The 22,860-nt window shown below is 30.7% G+C and overlaps 1 protein-coding gene across 1 annotated transcript; it reads left to right on the top strand.

The window, feature by feature from the left end:
* The first annotated feature begins 2,831 nt into the window (after positions 1-2,831).
* LOC140447873 (larval cuticle protein A2B-like) lies at positions 2,832-21,883 on the top strand. Its single transcript, XM_072540784.1, has 4 exons — positions 2,832-2,913; positions 6,751-6,918; positions 18,161-18,373; positions 21,683-21,883. Exons 1-4 carry the CDS (start codon positions 2,902-2,904, stop codon positions 21,746-21,748), a joined length of 459 nt encoding a protein of 152 aa, XP_072396885.1. The 5' UTR covers positions 2,832-2,901; the 3' UTR covers positions 21,749-21,883.
* Positions 21,884-22,860: the final 977 nt, after the last annotated feature.

The following is a 22,860-nucleotide window of genomic DNA, read 5'->3' as shown; positions in this document are numbered from 1 at the left end:
ATGGGAGATGCTACTTTTGCGACCGTAAAAAGAACCGGAAAATGACCGTTTCCTGCTGTAAATGTAAAAAGTTTTTATGCAGAGAACATACACCTGCAGTATGAGAAGAGTGCTAAACTGAACTTATTCGGATTAACTAAAAGTTTCCTTCTTTTATCGGAGTAGAAAATAGTTTTTTTAATGTTCTGTCCAGTGTTTTTAACATTAGTTTACTTTTTATATTATTTTTTAATATGTTACTCTACTTATTAAACCTTAATAAAATCGTGTTTTACTTAAACTGGTTCCAAAGACTTTTATTAACACAAACTAAGAAGTAAAAGACCAAACGGTCGTTTTGACCGTGCGCGACTACTAATTTTCAAAAATTCCTAACGAGTACTGAAGGGTTAAAAAAAATCATTTTAAAGCAAAAAAACATTTTTTATAATTTATTTAAAAACTGGTCAATAAATAAAATATAACAATTAAAAAAATAGATTGCTGTGAAAAGACTGCATTAAAGAAGTAAATACTAATCATAAATATTTATGTTGTATAATAAAAATTACCTCAAATATTACTAAAAAAATGGTTTAATAAATTAGATGGTTTACTTCAAAAATTAAATATTTAATAAACATAACATATTCTTAATGTTAGCAAAAAGTTAATACAAATTAAGAAAGAAACGTAGAAATCCATAAACAGGAAACAGATATGCAGTTGAAAGCTCCTCCCCACCCCCCACTGCTCCCGCGAGTTTCGCAGTTGGCCGATTTTGGGGACCATATTTTGGAGCTTTGTGAACCATTATATTAAAAGGCAACAACAACCTTTTTCCAATTTTGCACAATAAAACTTTAAAATATGTTCTTTCGAATGACGTTAATAAGATATCTTAATTATTATAAACAAATCTGCTATCAATTAAAAAAAAAGGACTAACTTTGTCCCAAATTTTTCTAGAATAACTTTTTTTTACATTGTGAAAAAATGCAGGCTATCTAAATATAAGAAAATAATTGGCAGGCAATAGTTAAAAAGTTATTCTATTTGTATAAGCTAAAAATCGACATGTTTTTGTAAAATTATTTTGAAATATTTTTTAAATAGCATTATTAGACTAAATCTTTTTATTTTAGAATCTGTGCATATAATTACTATAATTGAATAATGTTCTGACCTAAAGTCTTAAAAAAAAATTAATTTGTAATAAACGAATTAAATAACTTTTAAACCATTTGACTTATCGATTTGAAATTTTCATCATATTTTGGGCACCACAGGACCCAACATTTCCTGTAATGGGAAGATTTTAAGTCTATTTTTAAAAAAGTAATTAACATTTATAAAAAAACCGAAATTTTTGACCTATTTTGCAACTTTCTAAGCAACAAATAAGAATAAAAAATATTAAAAAACGCTATTTTGAAGGTTTTTATATAACGTATAAGTTTGTTAAGTAAGTTTGTGTGATAAGCTTGTTTGTCAAATTTGTTTCAAATGCTTTACTCTTTGCTGATAGACGAAAAAACGAAAATTTATCGTTTTTAACATTAATTTGTTAACAACTAATTAAGTCCAAAAAGTTGACTCCAGGAAACATATAGGTCTTTGTTACGAAGGTCCATGCTAATCAAAACAACTGTCGTTTGCTTGGCCGGTTCAATGTCATAAACAGGGTACTTTTTTTGTTTATTTCCCTTGCCTATTGAGCGCAATACCAAATATCTAGGTTGATTTTTAAAATAGTATTAAACAATTAACAATTTGCCTTATTTTTCAGTTTTCAAAGCAACAAATTAATTTTACGACTTTTAACAATCGCCAGTTTAAAGCTTTTGTATAAGCTTTTTAATGGTAAGCAAAAAACCAAAAAAGTGGCATTTTTTACACTAAATTTTTATTAATTAAAAAGACACCTAAATTCCTGCAAAAAATGTATAGATTTTCTATATACCTATGCCTATAAAAACCAAAACAAAAATGTAGTTACCTGTATTAGTCACAGTCTCGAACTGGGTCTTTTTGCTTATTTCCCTGTACTATTAGGAAACAAAAACATAATCAGAACCTTATTAGTTAGTTTTTTTCCAACCTTACATAACAAGATACGTTAATTATTTTCTTGAGAAATGTTTAAATTAAAAATTATTGCATATAGAATTTAACCACAATTAATTGTAATAAAAATTTTTTAAGTTTAGTTTTAAGTTTAAAACAGTTTACATCTGTTTTGATTTTTTTCTGATTTTTTGAAAACGATTGAAGGATTGGAAATCTAAACGTCAAAACAACAATTAATTTATTGTGGTTTTATCCTACATAAAATATTATTTAAAAGAACGTACTCTTTTAATACTCAATCTGTCGTTATGAAATTATTTTTAAACGTAGAATAAAACACTTATTTTCGTAATTTTAAACAATATATTTAAAAAATACTAAGGCAAACAAAAAAAAAAGTTTTTTAACACTAGTAGGAATAATTGAATTTGAAATTATCTTCCATTTAATTTTTTTGAAATTTAAAACAAATATAGAAAACCTTAAAGTAATTGTTTATTTAAAATCACACGAACGCACCAGCCTAGAACCAACTGAATCAACATACGCCAAATCACGCATCAATAAGGTTCCAAGCCAGTGCACATTCGGTACCAAAAAAGCCGGGTAGGCGGTTCCCCGTTCGCAGGAAAAATGCACATTTGCTGCAGATAGACCTTGCTATTGTCGCAATATACACTTTCGAGCATGCTTTGTATACTTAATAGTACTAGTGGGTACTGTGTTGATTTTTTCTTATTTTAATTGTGGTGAACGTCCAGCGGTAAGGAATATTTAGTATATAAGTGGGATACTTCTATCCCCTAGTCAGTATCGCATAGTACTCAGTACAGTGAATTTAATTAATTAATCATGTTTGCCAAGGTGTGTAAAGTGGTAGAATTGAGGGGTAGTTTTTAGTGATTCTTATACGCAGTGGAATATTTGGATTTTTTTAGTCTTTTCTCAATTTCTTATATATTTTCATATTAACTTTACCCTTTTTGCAGTAGCATCTTAATATACAGAAGCAGTTTTCTGTTTCTATTGCCAAAAGTGTCCTTACAAACAATTTTTTTTATAAAGTAGAAGAGTTTCAACCGTATTTTATTTTGTACATAGCCTCTGGCACTTTAAAATTTTCGTTTATTTGTTCCGAATTTGTTAAATTATTTACTTCGTACTTCGTATTTCTCTCGAACTTCAACAAAAATCGTTCCTATTCTACAGTTCGGTTTATTAAGAAAATCGTGTTTAATCATAACTTTTTTAGTTTTTTTAAATGGTGAACTTCTATGTGTGTGTAAACCTTTTTGTACTTTTTAAATATGTTTTTCAATTACGCGTGCATTTTAATTAACTAAAATAACTAAAAAACATTCATAAATTTTGATTCCATATGAAAACTATTTGTATAAGTAATGTTGAAGACGTATTTAAAAGTTAATCTGTAGAATAGTAAATCTACGTTTTTCTGGTCTCATGTCATTATTAACTGCTATTGTCATTATCACCAAGTGAAAGCTTCTTCTTTTTATTATTTTATGTAGACATGACTTCGTCTATTTTTCAACGTAACTCCAGTAAGTTGTCGTTCCATCATTTTCGTGGTCTTTCCACTTATTGCCTTTCTATTAAAGAACCGTCTCTTGCCACCTTTACTACCTTATTTGTTGTGATTTTGTTTATATGATTCTTCCATTCTACTCTTCCCTTTTTCACCCAATTTTTGATGTTCGTCACTGTGCAACTCCTTCCTATATCTGTGCTTCTAGCTTTGTCTCAAATTGAGCATAAATTTCTCTAATGGTTTTCGTCTCTGCCCTTTCTAGCATTCGTTTTGTTGTCCTTCAGCTATCAGCTTAGATAATAAAGGGCTTAGAAAATTCTCCTGTCTCATTTTATTGACAGCCTTAATTAAATCGTTTAGTTTGTCTTCTACTTTTACTTTTATTGTGTTGTTCTTGTATATATTTTCGATAGTTTTGATAATTTCTAGAGGTATTTTACTGACGTACAAATGGATAACGTTCTTTAATTTGACCCTGTAAATGCCTTCATCAGATCCACTAAACATTAATATGCCAGTTTGTTATATTCCACTAATTTCTCTTTTTTGATTTTCATTGTTATAAATATAGCATCGGTTCATGATCTTCCTAATCTAATAACTTGTTATTCTTCTACTAGTGTTATACGTTTATTTAATGTATTTGTTATTATTTTGGAGTTTAATGTTTGGGTTGTGTTTTTTCTTCTTTCAACGGTGCCTATCCGTTTCGTATGTTGGCGATCAGCATAGCTATCCTAACTTTACTTGCAGCTATTTGAAATATTTCGGTTGTAGACGTATTGAACCATTTCCTTAGGTTTAGAAGCCAAGATATTCTTCTTTTCCATGGTCCTCTTTTTCCAAATACCTTGCTCTGAAGAATGAGTTGCAATAAGCCATATCTGTGTTCATTTCTCATAACATGACCAAGTTATTCTAATTTGCGCTTTTTGATTGTGTTAGTGATCTTGCATTACTTGCCCATTCTACGTAGGACCTCAATATTAGTCACACGATCCACCCATGAAATTCGTAAGACCAAATCTCGAAGGCCTCGAGCTTTCCTAAAGAAGCTTCAGAGAGCGCCCATGCCTCTACTCTGTATAAGAATGTAAAAAATACATAGCATCTGATGATAGAGATTTTAGTACTAAGTGGTAAATCGTGATTTCTGAAAAGAGACTTCATCTTTACGAACGCTGATCTATCTTGCCCTATACGTTGTTTTATTTCAGTAGAGTGGTCCCATTCACTGTTTATGTTAGTACCAAAATATGTATAGCTGTTTACCCTGTCAATTGGCTATTGGTTTATCAAAAGATGTGTAAAATATTTCGCGCTTACTTACTACCATCTACTTTGTTTTGTTAGTTTTGAGATCCAGCCCATATTCTCGACTTATATCTGGTATGCGCGACATTATTGCTTGTAAATCATTATTGCTTGTAAACATTATTGCTTTGGGGTTGTGTTTAATCAGTTGATTTCTTTGTAGTTTTATGGGATCGGTTTATCGGTTTAAAGAGACGTGTTAAAACTATTGTTTTGTTCTATTATTTTTAATAGCTTTTGGATCAAATATGGTTTTCCGCATGTTATGAATTCGCTTGTTATTCTGTCATCTTCTCGTTATTTTCTATTTTTGAATTAAACCAAGCAAAAGCAAATCTAAAATACCACGCTCTATCTAAAATTAGCATAACATTTAGAAACATTTTTAAAAAATTTGTTGATAAGAGGGGACCAACAATCTATTTATTTTAAAGCAGATAGAGTGATTCTGGACTCGACTATTTTAGTTTTACTTAAGCTATTTTTTTTTAAGTTTGAACTGTTTTAAGAATGTCTGCTTTTAATTCTTTGGAATCGCTTTCACTTCAACTAGGAAGTATATTCCAACCTTTTTCATTACCGGGTTACCATTTGTATGGCGTTAGTATTACTCTTAATATTATTCAGACATACAAATTACAATATAACACTTACGTCTGAAATATTCAGTCCTCACATCCCATATTACAGTTCTTTTCTAAATTTATTTTTATATTCTTCTGCTCTTAGTGTACAACTATTTGTGGACTTTGGTCTGCTTAACACATTCTTTGATCCTTCTCTACAATCTAAGTTTTTTCTATTGCCTGATTTTCCTAACTTTAAGGCGCTCTTCTACATCACCTATCCAGCTTTTACGTGATATTTTTTTGGTTAATTTTTCTTGTGACTTGTGACATTTTATGCTATTAGCATTTTTTTTAATTACAAAGCCAGTTATGTTAAAACCATACTTTATCTTATATTAGTTTGTCTAACTAATGATTTATTTAATTTTTTCATGTACTATAGTTGTAATGGATTAGACAAAATATATTTCCTAATAGTTTTTGCTTAAAGATTCTTAATTGGTTTTCATCAGCCATTAAGAAAGTCTGGTTTTTCGCTTTTATATGTCACTATTGGCCTAACAACTGTTTTTTACAGCTTTAGACTTAGGATTTGTATAAGCAATTATTACCATTAAGGATCCCTACAAATATTTCTTGGCTAACGGTGCTGTTATTTTTAGTTAAATCCAAGTAAAAACATTTGAAAGCGTATTGGTAGGTGTGATTGTCCATCTTTAAGTTTCTATGCCGATCTAAGATTATGCACTTCATATATTTTCTTTTTTTCTTCAATTATATTTAGAGCAAGATTTGAAAATAAGGTTGGCCGTGTCAGATTTACAGCTTTTTTGCTTATTATTCTTTTGCAGTTTATTTATTTCTGATAATTTCTTCGTTTAATCATTTTATTGAGTATATTAACTTCATTGCTATATTTTAAGTTTATCAAATATCAATGAAGAGTTTATTCTGGTATAGTAGTAGTAGATATTTCTAGTTTAAGCGAAAATGTTACATCCAAAATGTGATAAATTTTTCAAATAACATTTTAAGATAACCAAAGTACAGTAATTTCAATCATAAGGTCAGTACTTTACTTAGAGCATTTTCTGACTCCAAAAAAAATGTAGTCAAACAATAACTTCTATATTTTCTCAACGTTGATGTAACAAATAGTTTATTTCTAGTTTTATCACATAATAAAGGTCTTATTCCAAGGTATTATCTAAAATTATCATTTATTTAATTTTCTTAGTATATTTTAACACTGTTTTTGTTCTCTTTCAGATTGTAGCTCTAACCACACTCGTAGCCTGCGCTAGCGCAGGTTTGATTGGTGGATTAGGTGGACATGGATATGGTGGTGGACATGGATTAGCACTTGGAGCAGTCTCAGTTGCGCATGCTGCACCAATCGCTATTGCACAACCCTCACACGAGTCAGTCGATTACTATGTGAGTATAGGTGATTGTTATTGTTCTTTAGATATGCATTTTCTGACAACTAAATTTAGCGGTCAAATTGAAGATTTTCCTATTTCTTTTCATTTATTAGAGAAGCCTACAAAAAAATGTAAAATCTTTACTTTTAACTCTATTCTACTTGTCTTTTTCTTCTTTTCCAATCTGTTTTGTTTTGTTTTGTTTGCTGAAAATTATAACGTTTTCCCACTGCTTCCAACTATAATATTTTAAGTAGTTAGTAGTTTATACGACTTCGCTAAGCAGTCTTATATGTCCTTTGGTCGTCGTAATATATTGGTATATTTTAATCATAAATTTTAAAAGTTTAGTTTTGTTCAATCCAGATATTAAAGAGGCAAAATAAAGATAGAACTGTAAAGCTGTATTACAATTAGGTGGTACTAAATAAAATGCAGATAGAAGACTATTTCGTCAATTAAATTTAGTAATTTGGGACATCGCAATATAGCAAATAGACATCCTGAGAAACAGTAAAAGATATGGGTTGCTGCAATTAATTCTACAGGAAAAATTAGAAAGAACACATGGACTAGAAAGACGAAGGATTTCCTGGCTAAAAAATCTACGTACGTGGTTCAACTCAATAACCACAAATCTTTTCAGAGTTGCAGTTTGCAAAATACAGATTGCCATGATAGTCGCCAACATCTAAAACGGATATGAACTACAAGAAGAAGACGAATATTGTTTAATGAATATTATTGAGTTTTAACTACGTTTTGGGAGGCCCGATAAAGTGAGTATACTGTATGTACAATGTACATAGAGTGTGTACAGTATATACAGTTTTGAAAGCCTATAACCAAAAAGTTACAAACAGTTCTTTCTTGCTTAATAAAGCATCATCTATATCCCTGATCTTATTCCTTAGAATCTTATCTAAATAAGAAATATCATCTCAAACAAACTCTTTTTTTATACCGAAATCTTTCTGTTACCTTTTTTGTAGCGTGTTTCCTTTTATTAATTTTGCCACTAATTTCTTTTATGCATTCAGGATTTCTTAGTTGAAATTTAAAGTTTAAAATTAAATAGAGTCCAATTTAAAATATTAACTATGCAGACGATCTCAACGACATCGCAGAAAATCCTGGCGAACTAGATAAATTACTAAGAAAAATAGTAGAGTGGCAAACATTTGCTATATAACGCTCAATAAAAGAAAACTTTAGGTATCGACTTATCTACAGTAAACATTGGTAATGTCAGCCTTAATATTTAAGTTTGTCTGTGATTAAAAACGAATATAGGATATATATTTATTTCTAGGCTATTCAGGGCTATCTATGCGTTCCCCATCATGATTTTTAGTTCCTCGAATGTGCTCGTTATAATCACGATGTGGTCAGCGAATTTAAGGTGTTTTAACTTGTTACGATTAACTTTGATACCATGTGATGATCAATTTGTAGTTTTAAAGATGTCTTCTAGAGCTAGATTAAAACGCTTAGACGATATTATGTCAAACTCTGGCCTAACTCCTCTATTAATGGGACTGGGATTTGTATTTTTGTCTAGTTGTACTAATATTGCTACATTTTTCGATACTATCAAAGGCCTTTTCATAATATATACAAAGGCAAGAAATACTGATAGTTGATATTTATTTGCCTTCTCTATCAATGTTCTTATTATTAGTAAATAGTCTGCCAGCCAGTAATTCAATGAATTGTTAATAATTCTCAGTAACAGTTTGTATATTTTACTATGTAACGATAAGGTCTATAATTCTTTAGATCCCATTTGTTCGCTTTTTTGTGTAAAAGTATTACCAGACTCCCGTTTCAGTCTTTAGGGACTTTGCTATTAACGAGACATCTATTAAATGGCTTTATTAGTCTAGAGATTGTTACTGTCTTGCTAGTTTTTAACAGCTCGGCAATTATACCGTCGTATGCTGAAGTTTTATTAATTTTTAGCTCTTTTAAGCTCTTTCTATATTTGGTAGTACCTCTGATCCCACGTTTTTTCCTATTCTTTTGACGTTCTCCTTAGTTGATTCATTAGGCTGCGAGCTAACAAGGTTTTACAGAAGTCTTTAATATATTTGTTATTTTATATTTATTCGTCGGTTTTAAATCCATTTTATTATAATTAAATTAACAACACGTTTAAAGACTTTTAACATTTAGTACGCTTATTAGCTTGCTAACAGACGAAATCTGCTAATAAATTAATTAAACAAAAAGAACTTATCCTGTTTCTTTATAAACTCAACAGCAAAATGAAAATGGGTGCGGAGAAGTCGTGATGGCACTGCCAAAAATGAAATTGATTTTTGTTATCTCAAATAGCAAATAAATCTGCACATAAGTCCCAGTACTAAACCGTTTTGACACAAACAGTAATCATAAGATGGCAAGAGCATCTTTCAACTCAAATCTTAAAATCAAACTCATTCACGCTTACAAGTTTTCTACTGTTGATGAACTTAAATAAACAAAAACAAAATATTAATGAACTTTACCATAAAATTACTTTTGATATTTACATCGGAACCAGAAAAATTTTCACACGCTCAGAAAAGAAGAAGAACTTTAAAATTCAATCATGAACAATGTATAATAATAAAGTAATCAAAACAGCACCAAAAGAAAATACAAATATGAGGATTTTTATGTTTTAATATCGAAGCTATTTCCAGGAAAGCATAGGATGACCAAAATGAAAGATCAGCAGGGCATCACAATTTCTTCATCAAAATATTGCTAAGTATAATCAGAATTTCTATATCCGACTTGACACTTCTATTAGACCTGATCCAAGTGTTGCTGATACGGCCATCTGTAACGTGGTGGTTTCGAAAGAAATTCAATAAATGTAAAAAGGAGAAGTACATGGTGCTCTTAAAGAAATAAAAAATTAAAATAGTCTAGGAGAAGACTAAATTGTATACGAAGTGTGAAAAATTGGAGAAGCAGTCATCGAAAAATCCCAGAAATCTCTTTTTAGTAAATTTTTGCGAGAATATAGCATTCCGAAAGTGTGGAAAAACGCAGAAGTAATTCTGCCGAATTTCTTTTCAGTTTTTTGCACATCCTGAGTGGCATTTTAAGGAAGCGGAAAGTATTTAAATAGAAATCTATCGGTCAATCAGCTTCCTCTCTCATTTATAGAAACTCTTCAACAAGATAATCCAAAATAGACTAACTAATAAATTCGATGCTTAATTAATAGAGCAAAGAGGATTGCAAAAAGGGTTTAGGACAATTGATAATATAGCCTTTTTATAAAAGGTGATAATAAAAAACGAACATTCAGCCTTCTCTTTTATTTATACAAACTCTTTACCAAGATGTTTTACTCTTTACCCAGTAGATTTACTAACAAGTTAGACGTCTATCAACCAGTAAAGCAAACAGGATTTCAAAAAGGGTTTAGCACTATTGAACATACAGACTCTAAGAACATTAATAAAAAACCATAGAATACTTGGCATTCACTAATTTTCCCAAAGCGCTGGATTCAGTTAAAACGTCGTCCTTCATAAAAGCCATGAACCATTCTAGAATAGATTCTAGATATACAAACCTAATAAAATATATGCATGAAAATGCCGCATTTTATGGTTCAGTCAACAGGGATATGAAAACATATGAGTTAAAATAAATAGAGATGTACCTCAAGAAGACAATATATCTTCAAATTTATTTACCCTGGCACTAGAAAATAGCTTCATATCATTACCATGGGAAACTAGAGGCATAAATATTGATGGCTCTCAGTTGACTCATCTCCGATTTGCCGATGATATCGTCTTAACAATTAGAACTGAATGCTATTTCGAAAAATGTTACCTGAAAATGAATATGTTGAATACACAAGTGTCAAAGTTAAAGATAAAACAAAATTGGAAAACGGAGACGAACATATTATATATTTGGGACACACAATTAAATATTAAAATAAATCTTAGCTTGGAATTAATCTGAGACAGAAAAACAAACGAAAAAATCCGTCAAAGAACCAAAGTTGCAGACTTGTTAAAAAGTAATGCAGCGCTGAAATGGACATGGGTAGGACATCTAGTGCAAGATCAAACCGGATGGACAAGTAAACTGGCGCACTGGCGATCAAGACAAACAAAATGTAGTATAGAAGAGATAGCTTCAAGATATCAAAATGTGTGCAGAAAGTAGATTGGTTCAAATAGCACAGGATAGGACATCATGCAGAAATACGTTAGGAGTAGACAAAAAGTGGCTAAAAATAAGAAGGAGAAGAATTATTCGACGTACATTTCTAAAAAAGACATAAGTTCATATTGCTCATCAGACGCATACTAGTCTAAATATTTTTAATTAAATTTGCCTTGTTTACAATGATCATTGACACAGGTACAAAAATATTAGATATACATACATTATTAAACAATAAAATAACAGAATATAACAGCTAGTAATTTACAGTACATGAGTATTCATATTTTATTGAAAATATTTATATTCTGGAGGTAGCTTGTGGTGTGGTTGGTATCAGTTGGTGAAGTTAGTGCTTCATTCAGCTAACTTGAGTCCATGAAGTCGTTGTTCATGTTGGTATTTTAGATAATCAAAGAGGTAGAAATGTACCAATATTTGGTTGGATTTCTTTTCATTTCGAAGGCAACCTATTCCAACGAGTTTGCCAGCAGTTGAGTGTTAAATGTTTAAAATAACTTTTTAGATCTATTTGTATTTGAATAGTTTTTTGAATACTTTTCGTTGATAATAGTGCTGATATGGCTGATATGGCGTCTGCTCTTTCATTACCCTGAATATGTACATGGTAGGGTACCCAGATGATTGTCAAAAAGCTTCCTTGAGAGGCCAGAAAGAAAATTGAGTAATGGATGGCTTAAACAATTGGATGTCTGGTAAAAAAATTTTTTATCAAGTTGATAAATGTAAAAGAATGAGTGTAGATTGCCGTAGAGGCGTAACTAGGTGTAAGAGAGTTTATAGCGTGAAGTATTCCTACTAATTCACTTATATGAATGCTAAAAAACGATGGAAGGTCGATTTTTTGATGTCGTCTATTAACGTTGTGACTGCAGAACTAACACTGTCATTATTCTTGGAACCATCAGAGTAGATTATTTATAAAATATTTAGGAATATGTGTTGGAGAGTTAACGGATGTGTTTTATGCTTGAGATATTGACTTAGAATAGTATCTATGTTGGGGAGAGTTTTATTCTAAGGAGTCACCAAGGAGACCTTATTGGGAGACGTAGCTGTCAAGTCTATATTTTGTGAAAACAAAGAATCTAAATATTTAAAAGTAGGAATAAATGGGAAAAAGAATGGATAAAATTTTGGAATCTAAGATCGTCATGATATCGTCATTCAAATCTGACTAACTCAAAGACAAAACTTGTACCTTGCTTTAAAATAAATAAGTATGATGATCATTAATACATGCTAAATAGGGATATTATTGTCATCTAAATCCATGTAAATAGTTAGAGCGTATGATGACAATAGTTTTGTAAAGAAATAAGTAGTTTAACTTTAGAGAGTAATGTTAAGAATTCATGTTACGTTTTATTCTACCATTTGCCTTTCATTCTTAATGTTATTTAATACTGCTAAGGATTCAGGTTTCACTTATTTAGTCACATTTTCATGTTTTATTACGTTTGACACAACGTTTTAAAGTTTTGTCTTTCCGTTTCTGAGTTTTAATAAACAAATTTTTAATTACAACTTCTAATAACAAACCTCTAATAAACTTCTAATCTTTCTTTCAATGAAATGACTCTGTTATGTCAGTTTTCAGACTCCAAATATTACTATGTAAATAATTAACACTTTCAGTAAAATGTAGTAGTAAAGCAATCATTAAATGTGTGACTTAATAATGCATTTTCACGCCAGTATCCATTGCTTAACATTGTGATCACTGTAATTTGCTACTGTTATTAAATCAAGTCCAAAACAAAAACGTGCAGTTACGCTATGTTACTTCGAAATTAATAAATTAAAAGTGTTGAGTTGTTTTTAGGAAAATTATACCCGTTGTAAAGTTGATAAGTTACGTAAAGGTAATCTAGTTCATACCGAACACGATCCAGAACATGTAATTGATGTGATTACGATCTTTCTTCTCCTGTGCATTTCAAGCGTTTGCTAATCTTCGAAGGAAATGCAGTTTACGATACGACTTGTAAAAGTTTGTCCTCCATTCTGAATTTAAATGATTCGTTAAGAATAGTCGTGCACTTTAATGAATAATTCTAGAGATTTGCTTTAAATACTGATTAAATCACAATAGAAATTGCAATCTTTTTATAGAGATTTTTAAGGCAACTAGTTTAAAGACCAACCAGATACTTATTTGTTGGTTGGTATTCAATAATAAATAAAACACTTTACATAAATTGTATAAAACCTGTAAACAGAAAAAAAATGCTCTATTGGTTTATTTTCAGCAATTCCTTGGCAATATTTCTCAACTTTTTAAGATCGTATTCTTTCTAAATATGTTAGATCCTGTTTCAAACATTTAGTCTTAATAATGGAATATTTAGATGGTCTGAATTTTTTTTATAAGACTTATCTATTGTCCTTTATTCCCTTTCCTCAACAGCTTTTTGTATATCTTAGTCTACATGGGGAGTAAAATTATGTGTAAATATTCAGGATTAATTATTCTAAAGTATTTGAATTGACGCCTTTTAATGATTTTTGCAGACAATTCATTTTCTGCTATATTTCCATAACGCGATAAAGAAGGTTAATAATTTTTTTAGTAAAGACCATATTTTTAACTTAAGGTTAAGAGTTTGTTTAATTTTATGTATGTATGTTTTACTCCATCCGATACCCACTCACCAAATACTTTGTCTTTTTACTGATCCTCTTTCAAGTATATCTTGCTTGCATTTCCCACTGAATTTTCCTACTACCATGTAACGTTTTCTCAGATGCTTATTTTCTATTAACTTTTCTTCTTTTTTTACTTATTGTTAATCTTCTTTATTTAGTAAGACGAGGTCCTGTTTAATCAAATATGTTTAACCTTTTTCTGAGCTTCTTCTTTGACGCTGGACTTTTGTACCACGTTTTGTTGGTCTCCCTACTGGCCTTCATAAGTTTAGTTTTGGTACTTTAGTTTATCTCACACAACTATCTTTTACTATCCTATCAACATTTTCTCATAAAATTGCTTGCATTATCTTGCGTTCATTTCATTTCAATACACACTATACTACTACTGACTTCTTCTTTCTTATTTTGTCGCTAAATGTTATTGCTTTGAAAGTTCTTAATATTCCGGTGGCTTCCATTTTTTTTTCTTATTATTTCTGCTCTAGATACTGTGGCGTACGTTAGTAAACGTCTTACATATGTTTATAGATTTTGATTTGACTGTTAATAATGGTGAATTTCTTTTTTCATATAATGTCTCTCACGTTCTATTGATTGTATCTATTTTATTAAGATCCAAATATTGAATTTCTATGACGTTGTTTTCATACTAGATAGTTAATGTTTTAGATTATCCCTATTTTCTGCTATGAGGCGTTTATTATTTTATTCTTGATACAAATAAATATACCTACCATTTGATTCTAAAAAATTAGAAATAGTTATCTTTTCTTTGTGTTTAAAATATAACAAATCTATAATAGACCATCTTTATCCAGCAAAAAGAGACCAACGTCTGTTTTTTTTTGAAAAATTAAGAAAGAGCGACTTGCTATTACATTAGTTGACTTTCATTTTCAAAATACTTTTTACAAATTCTATTTTTCAGTTATTTTGAAGCGAAGCTTCTATACTAGCGTTGTGTTACTTTTTTCTCTGTAGTAAAATGCTGAGTAGAGCATCACGGAACTAGCGCCACAAGATGGAGTCGTCACGGAGCTAGCGTCTTTCGACACGAGAAGCGTCACGAAATACCGTTTCTTTAAATCGATTCACTAATCTTGATCAATTATTTTCTAGTCATCATATTATTATTCTAAGCAGGTTTAAATTAAAAATTGCATGAAAAATAACTAACAAAATACAGGCATTAGTAGACATGGAAAGTAATAAATGAAAAGAATATTTGTCAAAATTAAAGATCATAAATTTAAGTCATAAATGTCACCCGAATAATAACAATATTGAATCTATTTAAATTTTTATCACACTTTTTGTTTTTAAATAATTCCATATAATTAAAATAATTATTTTTAAACATATTTATATATTTATATTTTATTATGATTTAATATTTCGTTTAAAGTTGACAGATCTGTCAGAAGTAAACAATGAATGCTTTATTAATACGTTAGCAGGAGGTGTTAGGAGCAAACATAACAATTCATTGAATTATTTGAAAATAATATAGTTTGTTTAAAATATAAATAATAAATCAGGATAACAGAAACATATAAAGAATGTAATCGAAAAACTCGTTGCACGAAAAAGTTGTCAGTTAAGTGAGTTATCTTCTATTCTGTACATCTTAGCAGCTACGCAGTAATTATATTACTACATAGTAACTACATAACATTATTAATAATGTTTTTTTGACTAAGAATAAAAGAGTAGAATGAAACGATCATATAAGCCGAATGACAACAAATAGAGTAGTAAAGACGGCAAGAGATGGTTTTCCAAAAGGAAAATGATCACTAGGAAGACAACTAAAACGATGAAACGACAATTTACTGAAGGCACATTGAAAAACAGACAACCTCAATAGGACATGCATGGTTAAAGAGGCGCCTGAGGGGTTATGCATGTTGTGATATAAGATGTTAGCTATTTTAATTCATATTAGTATACATAAAAGGAGGTCTTTTATAATGCTTATCTTCTTTGAATCAATATAACGTGCAATGCTGTATTTAAAAATATTGCTGCATTCCATAAGGATCTCGGTAGTATCAGTTGATTTTTTTTTATTAGTAATCAGAATTACTAAACAAGATTATATTTGTAAGTAATCGTTGTAATTCTTCTGCTGTTCTTGCAACTAGTAAAGTGTCGTTTGCGTATCGAATATTACTTATCACCTCTCCATTGATTACGATTCCTTCGTTTGCTTGCAAAAGGGTTTCCTGGCAGATGCTTTCACTATAAACATTAAATAGCAGTGGTGACAAAATGCATCCCCGTCATACTTCTCTACGTATTTCTATTGTTTGTGATATTTCATTTTCTATTTGGATGATAGCTTTCTGATTCCAGTATAGATTGAGAATTAGTCGCAGATCGTTATTATCTATATCCTTTTTTCAAGAATGTTTCTTAGCTTATCATGGCGTACTCTGTCAAACGCTTTTTCAAAATCGATAAAACATGCATGTACTTCCAGATTAACGTCTAGGAATCTTTGTGTAAGAACATTCAAACCAAAGAGAGCTTCTCGAGTACCTAGTCCGTTTCTGAACCCCATCTGTGTATCACTAATATCTGAATCCAACTTTTGATAAACTCGGTTGTGGATGACTTTTAGAAATATCTTTAATAAACACTTAATAAACTTAAAAATGCTTATATTTTTAATGTTTTTTCTGAGAAATGAGAAAGAGAGTCAAATTTGGCACACACAGTAAAAATTTAATATTTAAATTTTACTCTAGAGAAAAACTTAGAGGGTTTTGAAATAGAGAAGTATCAAAATAAATTGCCATATATTATGAGATTCATGCAGATGAAAAATATTTTTAGATTAGCAACATAGCAGAGGCATTTTCTCCTGTTAAAGACAATAGTTGAAACCCCACATAGGATGTGCAGAAAAATAAAAAGTTTTAGCTGCTGACTCTCATAAATAAACAATATACAAAATACTCCCTTTGCGAGCCAGTTTCAACTAAAAGATATATAGCTGAACACATTCGTGTTGATGATTTTGAACATAATTATTAAAATAACATGTCTTACATTTGGAATCAGCGAAAAACGGCTAACAAAGCTTTAGATAGATTAATTCCTGTAACAATTATAAATAAAATCCTATTAAAAAACTATGGTTTTCTTCTGATTTCCCATGTTGCATACATTTAGTTGTTAACTGTTTCATAATTTTATTTAATAATACTGAAAATAGGTGAATTGTTATAAATTTGTATCAACTTGATATCTGCTTAAAGTTCTACGTTTTTCTTTTTCTTACCATATCATAGTGAAATTGTTTATGCAATAAACAATCATATTAAAATAAACTTTTATCTTAAATGTCATATTGCATTTGGTTCTTCATAAGATTAGAATTCTAGAAGAATAGTAGAACAATATTCTAATAAAAAAGTTTGTGTGATCTTCTGGCTAAGGTCTTTTGTCACGCAAGCACCCTAACAACAGAACGACCACTTTTGTAGTCGGGATCGATATCTTTGCATGCCCTTCGAAGCACGGTGACGGCTGGTATAATTTTTAGGAATTAAAAATTTTGGTGCCGATAATTGAACTCTTGTGTTTGGGTTTGATATGCCAGTAGCTTAGGCGCTGTGCTACGGTCATCACAATATTGTGATGATGCTATCTATCTGTCGAATTGTAATCAATCTATTTCTATACACATTCCTTTTTATACACTGGCATCTCTTTTTCTACTTCGCAGATATTACTTGCGTTCTGTTGTCATCCAATTTATTCCAATATGATTCAGAAATTGGTTTCCACATCTTACCTAAAGTATTTCCCCTATTCTCATGTATATTTCTTTATTCTATTTTCTTTGTTCTATTTTTCCGAATTCTTGTTATATTAAGACCTAAAATTTACATTTAACGTTTTACTATTTGTTCCAAAATGACTGTTAATTTTGCAAATAAGTTATTGTGTCAAAGATTTCCTTAATTAAAAATAAAAAGATTTCCACCGTTTCCGCTGTCCGGTTTATTTTTATAAATTGTGTCAAACTTATTCGATTGCATTTTGTCTAATATATATTCTGAAGTTTATTCGGTCTGCTTTGCTGTTAATTCTTCCAGCTTTTCTTGATGTGTTTTTCTCTACTCTATTAGAATTATATCGTCAGAATATCGTTGTTCATTCCAGTATAGTTAATTTCTTCTAGTATCACGTTCCTCTGAAGCTTCGTCTCATTGAAAACGTGCAATGACTGATTTTTGGTAAAGTTTGAAGATACCGATTTTCTTCAACTAACTCTTAACTCAAAGTCTTAACTGGTATCGTTCCTTAACTGTTTGTATTATTATTCAATCTATTTAAAGCAAATTTTTTCTTATTCTATATTTTTTCTATATTCTCTATATTTTTTTCAGGCATACCCAAAATACGAATTCAACTATGGAGTCGCTGATGGCCACACCGGAGATCACAAATCACAAAAAGAAGTCCGTGATGGTGACGTAGTCAAAGGTTCCTACACCGTAGCTGAACCCGACGGTACTCTCCGTACTGTACACTACACCGCTGATGACCACAACGGATTCAACGCCGTTGTTACCAGAAGCGGACATGCAGTTCACCCACAGGTAATTTGAATTTGTTTCTTAGGTAGATCTTATCATAATCGTTAGCCGTTTTAAGTCCGCTACTGACCATGGGCCTACAATAAACAATATCATTTCTTACGGTTTTAAGCAACTTGAATCCATTTTTGATGGATACTGTGAATGTCGTCCACTCATCTTAATCGCTTATGCAACACGAAGTACGTCCTAAATTATGATAAGTAGCTTGTCTAGGTATCCATTCTAAAATTTTCTTTGTCCATCTTTTAGCTCTAACTCTAGCAATACGGCCTACTTAGTTTCATTGCAGCATTATTATTCTATTGACTGCGTTAGTTATACCAGTTTTTCTACAAACTATTTGATTTGAAACTCGTTCTCTAATGAATATAATCAAAATTGACCTCTCCATTGCTTCCTGTGCCACTTGTATTTTATTTATTACTTTTCTGGTAGGAGTCACTGTTTTGTTCCATGCATTAAAACCGAAATCACAAACAAAACAAAGACCTTAATTTTAAAACACATAAGAGTATGTGATCTAAAGACTTGTTATTACCCATGTAAGTCCTTTTCTGATGTGTAACTCTATTGTTTTGTTTTTTCTTGGTAATTTAATCTCGTGGTCCAGATACTTATAGATATACACTTTTGTTGATATTTGCCATATGTTGAAATACCAGTTAAAAGGCCAGTACAAGGTCGATGTATTTTATTTCAGAAAACCTTATTTTAAGGCCAACTCTTGCACAAGAGCTCTGAAGGTCTTAAAGGAGTTTGCATGAAAGAGCTGTCCTATTTGCAATAAGAATTATGTCGTCTGCAAATCTTAAGTTTTTCAGAAACTACCCATTTATGTTGACTCCAGTATTGTTCAAATTAGAGCCAACCATAGTTTAGAAGAGATGGTGTGTCCTTGCCTAATACTCTTCTTAAAGAAAAATGTGTTTTTGTCGCCATAGTACATTCTTATTACAGCTGTTTCGTTATTATAAATTTTTCGAAGAAGAGTTGTGTACCTGTGATCAATACTGCACTCTCTAGGAGCTCTTAATATGAAGCTATGCTGGAGTTGGTCAAATACTTTTTAAGTCTACAAAAATTAGAATAATTGACTTCTTGTATTCTATAACTTTCTCTATTAAGGATCTTATTACTTTTAGGTGGTCATTCGTTCCAAAGCCACTCCTGGTAGTTGGTCCGGCTTGTTGGTGAAAATCTAGTTAAGGTCTCAGTTTGTTCTCAGCACCAAATAGATCATATCCTGTATTGTGTTTCTAGCCCAATATAGTTCTCTTTTAAAAATCTATCCAGAATTCGGCGTGTTGCTCTACTTATGCCTTCTTTATTAAGTTGGTAAACCCATACACTGGATCCTAATTCTTTTGTCAATTGGTCTTTAGAAGGTCCATTTGTTGGCAGTTTTATCTTTAATAACTTTAAAAAATGTGATTTCTTTCTGTCAGATAATCTTGTGAAATATTGTCTGGCGCCTGTTATGCGAGTCCATTAAGATTACTCAGGGTGCACTTGCAGTATTATATTGCGGACGCAAACTAGCTTTACACTCCATTATTTGCATAAATAGCTAACATAAATGAAATAACAAGCTGACATGTCCATATCTACATCTGTTACGTAGATCATGATAGTTCTATTAGCAGTTAAACAATCTTTTTAGATAATTCCTTTATTTTATATTAGTCTTTTTTTAAATAAGTCCTTTTGAATATATTATTTGATTTATTCAAATTATGGTCTTTATTTTTAGTGAAATTGTTGAAAGTTTACAACTTTTAAACTATTGATTTAATGTAAATAAACCAAATAGAAGCAACTTAAATACCATAACAAGTGTTTTTCTGTAAAATTGTGTAGTGAAGGTATTTAAGATGTATAGATAAAGTCATATTTTTATGCATTATCCTTAAATTTTGAAACGTTAATTCCTTAAGTAATGATTATTTAAAATTTCAGATCATTTTTTTATTTTCTAATAAATTTAACGAAGCAAGTAGAAAATTTACATACTAGTTCTATAGGTCATCTTTACTCTACTTTATACTATAACAAGGTCATTCCCAAGTTAAGCTCAGGCGCCAGCCTCAGAAGCTCGCCCAATCATTGGCTATGTAGCGTCGCCGCAGCTTTTCATTGTTTAGAAATTAATTTCTAACCAAAGGCCAGCTGCGACAACACGACACACCCTCCGATCACTCGCCCGAAACGGACCTCCAAGTTTGTCTTTAAAACGAATATAATATATTTACTACTATAAACACATCAGGAAATATAACTCAAACGATTAATTCATTAAGTAGAAAACCTGATTAAAACCTGAAATAACTTGAATTTGAACTTCTCCATAAAATTTTCTGTTATATTTTTACCAATTCGTTTCTGCCTTTGGGTTTTACTAATTGCCTTGTAATATCAATAACAACAATAAGACTAAAAAATAGTAAGAAACTGAATTATCGAAGAAAATGTTAGACAGGGCAACAAAGTATCATCTAATCTACGGTTATACTTTTAAGACATTGGTATAACCAGTGCATTAGATAAGAGACTCTCTAGTGCGTAATTATCTTTCTGAGTGTAATCAGCACGTTAAAGAATAATATTGACGATGATAATGATGTCAAGGAAGACATCGTAGTTATATTGTTATATTTCCAAAACTCTGTCCCATCCAATACCTTCTGTTTACATACTTCCGACTATGTATTTTTCCTTTAATGAATTCATCAGCAAAAAAAACTAACATAGGTAAAACATATAGGCAAATAGGTGGAGATAAGAATACTGAAAACAATTATATAAAAAAAGGCTGGAAGATCGACTACGGAATGACAGTAACATCAAAGGAAAATTTATTGTGAAATGAAAATATTACTATGAAAAAAATGAAAAGGTAGAGGAGCGTAAGACTTCTACAGACCGCGTAATGGATGGAGTGATAACCTTCGACATCGGCATCAATACATCCGTGAACAAACTTGATTACCTATATAGTCGAGGAAAGAAAATTTAATGTTTATTTAATTATAGTTCTTCTCATTCTTTTCTTTTTTCTTCTCATTTAGACTACCTTGGTTCCAATTTTTTTCTGTTTGTAAGTCATCATTCTTATTTATCCATGTTTACCAATAGGTACATAGCGTCCTTTTGTTTTCAAAATTAAATTATTATATTTGAATTGAATTGAAATATGATTTAATTTGTTAATAAACTAAACATATTCTAGTATTTACAGTGATATTCTTATTATTTAAAATTTATAATTGATTTAAACCATATTATTATATTTATTTCTTTTATGTATTTTAGGTTGTCACCAAATACGCCCCAGTAGCTATTGCGCTAGGACATGGTGGTGGACATGGTTACCATTGATGATCTCAGACGGCTAGAAATGTTGCTCATTCATGTATATACCTCATAAGTTGTTTTTAGTGTTGTTCTTCTCTTAGCGTGCATGTATCTCATCTTCGTTGTATTTATTTTTGTACTCAAATAAAAGACGTTTGTATAAAATATGTTGTTTCCATTTTATAATATTTTGAATATACCCAAAGCACCAAACAAACTGTGTGTGATCAGTTAAAATAATGTAAAGTAAAACTAAAAAATGTAGAATGCCTACAGCGATAACTAAAAACGACATTAGTTTAAGCATAAATAATTAATGGCTTAATATATCACATGGCCTTGGAAACCGATACTGAAACAATTATCAAAACTTATAACTGCTAAAAAACAAAAGCGGGTGTAGCAGTCCAGTGGGACTGCTGGTAGAACACATATGTAATGCTATAGGTAAGAGAGAGCAGAAAGAGAAACAGAATTAGGTATATAGGTATATGGTGCATCGTTTGCTGTATATAAACAACATTTGCCCTGTAATAGGAGTATAGTAAATGAAGGATTGAATCAATATTTTGATGAAAAGTAATGGAAATAAAATATCATTATTACTAATGTGCAGCTACATTGTGCAGCTATGGAGTCTTGGACAAAGAAGTAAGAAATCAAGTACAAAAAGCAAATAGACTGACAGGATGAATTAATAAAACTATATGGCGAAACAGACACATTACCACTGAGATGAAGTCAAGAATTTATTAAGTCAGTGTAAGACCAATAATGACATATGCCTCCTAAACAAGAGCCGACACAGCCAAAACACAATCTACTGGAAACGGCAGAGATGAGAGTGAGAGTACTGAGAAGAGTTACAGGAAATACGCTGAGAGATCGAAAGAGCAGCGAAGACATTAGAAGAAAATGCACCGTACAGTGTATAAGCGAATAGACAATAAATAGAAAAAATTAAAATGGAATAACCCCATAAGCAGAATGGGGGAGACCGGTGTCGTCAAAATAGCAAGAGGTAAGTCATCAGAAGTATCGGTCGGCCAGGCAAAAGACGGATTCCATAGATGTATTAATTCGCCAATGAACAAGCAGAATTTCTTATAAAGTATAAGAATAAGAAGAAGAAATTC

Source organism: Diabrotica undecimpunctata, chromosome 8, assembly GCF_040954645.1.
Source record: "Diabrotica undecimpunctata isolate CICGRU chromosome 8, icDiaUnde3, whole genome shotgun sequence".
Lineage (NCBI taxonomy): Eukaryota > Metazoa > Arthropoda > Insecta > Coleoptera > Chrysomelidae > Diabrotica > Diabrotica undecimpunctata.
The sequence above is the reverse complement of the archived record's forward strand: the minus strand, read 5'-3'. Positions and strand labels throughout refer to the sequence as shown.